We start from the raw sequence: 3,051 nt of genomic DNA on the forward strand, positions 1-3,051 counted from the left end.
TTCTTTCTTTCTTTCTTTCTTTCTTTCTTTCTTTCTTTCTTTCTTTCCTCCTAGCAGAGTACATTGTATAAAGAACAATATATAACTTATTGTTCAACATAATTGACGTTTTGAGAGCTGAAGATAAATGTGACAATCTGAGCCATCAGTACAGAGGGGAGACAGAGGTTAAAAGGCCCACCAGGAAAGGCATATAGATCAGGTAAGGTTTCTTCAGGAGAGGCAAACATCCAGTTGCATTTGGATTGAGAAGAATTGGTCAGAAGGAAATGCGGGGCCCTGCTGAGTACTGAGAAAGCCCCAAGGCTATGAATGGGGAAAAGGCCAGAGGGCCAGCCTGTTGAGAGCTTTGGGAAGCAGCAGAGCTGAGATCCGACCCCCCAATCCTGCTCTGGGGGGTTGGCCAGAGCAGTAAATCCCACAGATCGGAGGATTAAGTGAACCCTCTGTTCTCCAAGGAGGATCAAGTGGTCAAAAGAAGGAACACAGCACCTGCTCAGGCTTGGGGTGGGGTGGGGGTGGGGTGGTAAGGAGAGGAGGCAGAAGGAAGTATCTGGAGGTAACAATTTCCTGTGTCCTGATTTCTTATGAAAGGAGAGGAAGAAATCCAATTGTCTCCCCAGCTTCACGCCAAACCCAGTATACCCTAAATCCCTTCCTCTTTCTCCCTCCTCAAAATATCTGTTAAGTCTTTTTCTCTGCAAGACTCCTAAATATTAGCTCACACCTAATCAGAGTTCTAGAGGGTGGTAGAATGTCTGAGTTAGGAAGGGCCTAGAGGACACAGAATGACAGCTCAGAGGGAGTTAGATCTTGCAGTGTGAGGGCTGGGAGGGGCTATGTCTAAATCTAGCCCCTTTATTTTGCACAGGGGGAAAACTGACGGCCAGAGAGGTTAACTGATTTACTCAAGGTCACACATATACACACAAACCCCCCAGAAACCAAGAGAAACATTTAAATAGCAAAAGTCGGTAGATTATCAGAGGAGGCACGGTGTTCAGGGAGAAAGAGAGATAGGTTTCTGTAGGGTGGGGACATCCGGAGGCTGACTTGAAAACCTGAATTCAGGTTTCTTGATTACAATGCATCCTCTCAATGTCTGCCTGCTTGTGGCTGAGTGTGAAGACTTTTCAATTTACTTATTTATTCATTCATTGTTTTGGGGAAGCGATTGGGGTTGAATGATTTGCCCGGGACCACGCAGCTAATAAGTGTCTGAGGCCTAATTTGAACTCAGGTCCTCAGGCCAGTGCTCTATCCGCTGTGCCACCTAGCTGCACTTCTCTTTGCAGTCTATAAAAAGGGCATTCCTCAACCAACTGGGGAGGTCCGAAGAACCAAGAATTTCAGGGGTGGGCACCCTGAGGCCTCAAGGCCACAAGAGGTCTTCTAGGTCCTGGAGTGCTGCAGGTTCCCAACCCCTGGTCAAGATGGTTGTTCTTCATCAGGAGAAACTGAGGTTCGGAGAAAGGAAGTTTTCTTGGTGCTGTCACAGGGAGAATCCATGGCAGAGCTGGGCGTAGGTAGAATGCAGGCCTCCTGCGGCTCAGTACAGGGCCCTTTGCCTTGACCATTACTTCACCTTCAATTCAAACTGTCCAGCATGAACTAAGGAGAAAGGGTGATAAAAGGGAGGGGACCATAGTGGGAACGAGACAGAATTGGCTGGTGGGGTTCTGTATGAATGCCTCAGGGACTTCCCTGAGAAGGGCGGCTAGCTGCAGAGGACAGTGCAACCAAAGACAAGGAAGACAGTTCTGACCCATACTAGCAGCTTGATGTCAGGCAGTTTCAACCCGACATCGCATTTCTGAGTCTCAGTTTCCCCATCTGTAGGATGTGAGATGTACATGACCTAAGGACCTCTTCCTCTTTAAATCACACACTTCCTAGGGATGACTGACTCTGGTGCCTTTGGAAAGGGAAGGGAAAGCAGACCAAAAGTTAAACTGTCCCTAGCAAGTAGGAGGGGCCGGGGGGAGTGGGCAACTGACCAGGTGGGCGGGGCCAGACGATGAGGAGGGGCCTTCTGAGGGCGGGGCCGGAGCTGACAGCTGGGGCGGAGCGGCCGGAGCCGGGCCCATCATGTGAATTTCCACATGTTACATTGGCCACCTCTGCTCCGGGAAAGTAGGTTAGCAGAGTCCTGGAGCCGAGCCGGGCCGGGTCGGGCCGGGCTCTGGGAGGGAAGAGGTGGGGGACGCTGGAGCGACAGTCCAGGAGACCGAAGCGAGCTCGAGAGCCAGCCGTGCGCCCCGGCCCAGCTCTCTGCCCAGCAGTTCGTCCCTAAGAGTCCGTTCTGCAGAAGGGGCGGTAAGCGGCCAGCCGGCAGCATGAGAGGTAGGGAGGTTGGCCGGCGGGAGGGTCTGCTACGGGGGGGGGGGGGGGGGGGGGGGGTAGTTGGGCAGCGAGGGGAGACCCCACCTCAAAGCTCACCTACTCAGCCTTGCTGGGCTCCGTGTTCTGCTCTGAGAAGGGAAAGGGAGAGAAAAGAGGGAAAGAAGGGGAAGAAGAGAAAGGAGAAGAAAGAAAGGAAAGAGAGAAGATAAAAGAGAAAGAAGAGGGAGGAAAGACAGGAAGAAGGGGAAAAAGAGGAAGGTAGGAGAAATAAGGAGGAAGGGAGGGAAAGAGGGGAGAGAAAGACAAGTGAGAATGGGGTAGATGAAGGAGGAAGAAGAGAGGGGAGAAAAGGTAGAAGAAAATTCAGCACGAAGGACGGATAGATGGAAGAAGTGGGTGAGAGGAGAGAGAGGTGAAGGGAAGGGCAGAAGATGAAAGGTAAAGAAGAGAAAATCAGGGGAGGAGAAAAGGAAATAGGGAAGAGAAAAGGGAGAGGAAGTAGGGAAAGAAAAGGAGGAGGAGGGAGAGAAAGATGAGAAGTAGGAAAGAGAGAGAGAGGAGGGAAAGAAAGGAGTCAGGAAGAGAAGGGAGAAAGGTGAAAAGGAAAGATTGAGGCAGGGACGAAGAGAAGCAGAGTATGACTGGCGGCCAGTGACAAGCACCTAGCCTTTGACGTTCTCCTCTCTCTCTCTCTCTCTCTCTCTCTCT

The 3,051-nt window shown here is 51.1% G+C and overlaps 1 protein-coding gene across 1 annotated transcript in view; it reads left to right on the forward strand.

Annotated features, from left to right (window-relative positions):
• The first annotated feature begins 2,065 nt into the window (after nt 1-2,065).
• LOC138149255 (nuclear receptor ROR-beta-like) overlaps nt 2,066-3,051 on the forward strand; it is a 33,776-nt gene continuing 32,790 nt past the window's right edge. The window contains exon 1 of the mRNA XM_069072297.1: nt 2,066-2,343. Coding sequence (XP_068928398.1) covers nt 2,103-2,343 — 241 coding nt within the window. The 5' untranslated portion in view covers nt 2,066-2,102. The remainder of the gene's footprint in view (nt 2,344-3,051) is intronic.

The sequence above is a fragment of the Petaurus breviceps genome, unplaced genomic scaffold, assembly GCF_028583685.1.
Source record: "Petaurus breviceps papuanus isolate PSGF00001 unplaced genomic scaffold, PetGlider_PUasm1.0 108, whole genome shotgun sequence".
In the NCBI taxonomy this organism is placed as follows: Eukaryota; Metazoa; Chordata; class Mammalia; order Diprotodontia; family Petauridae; genus Petaurus; species Petaurus breviceps.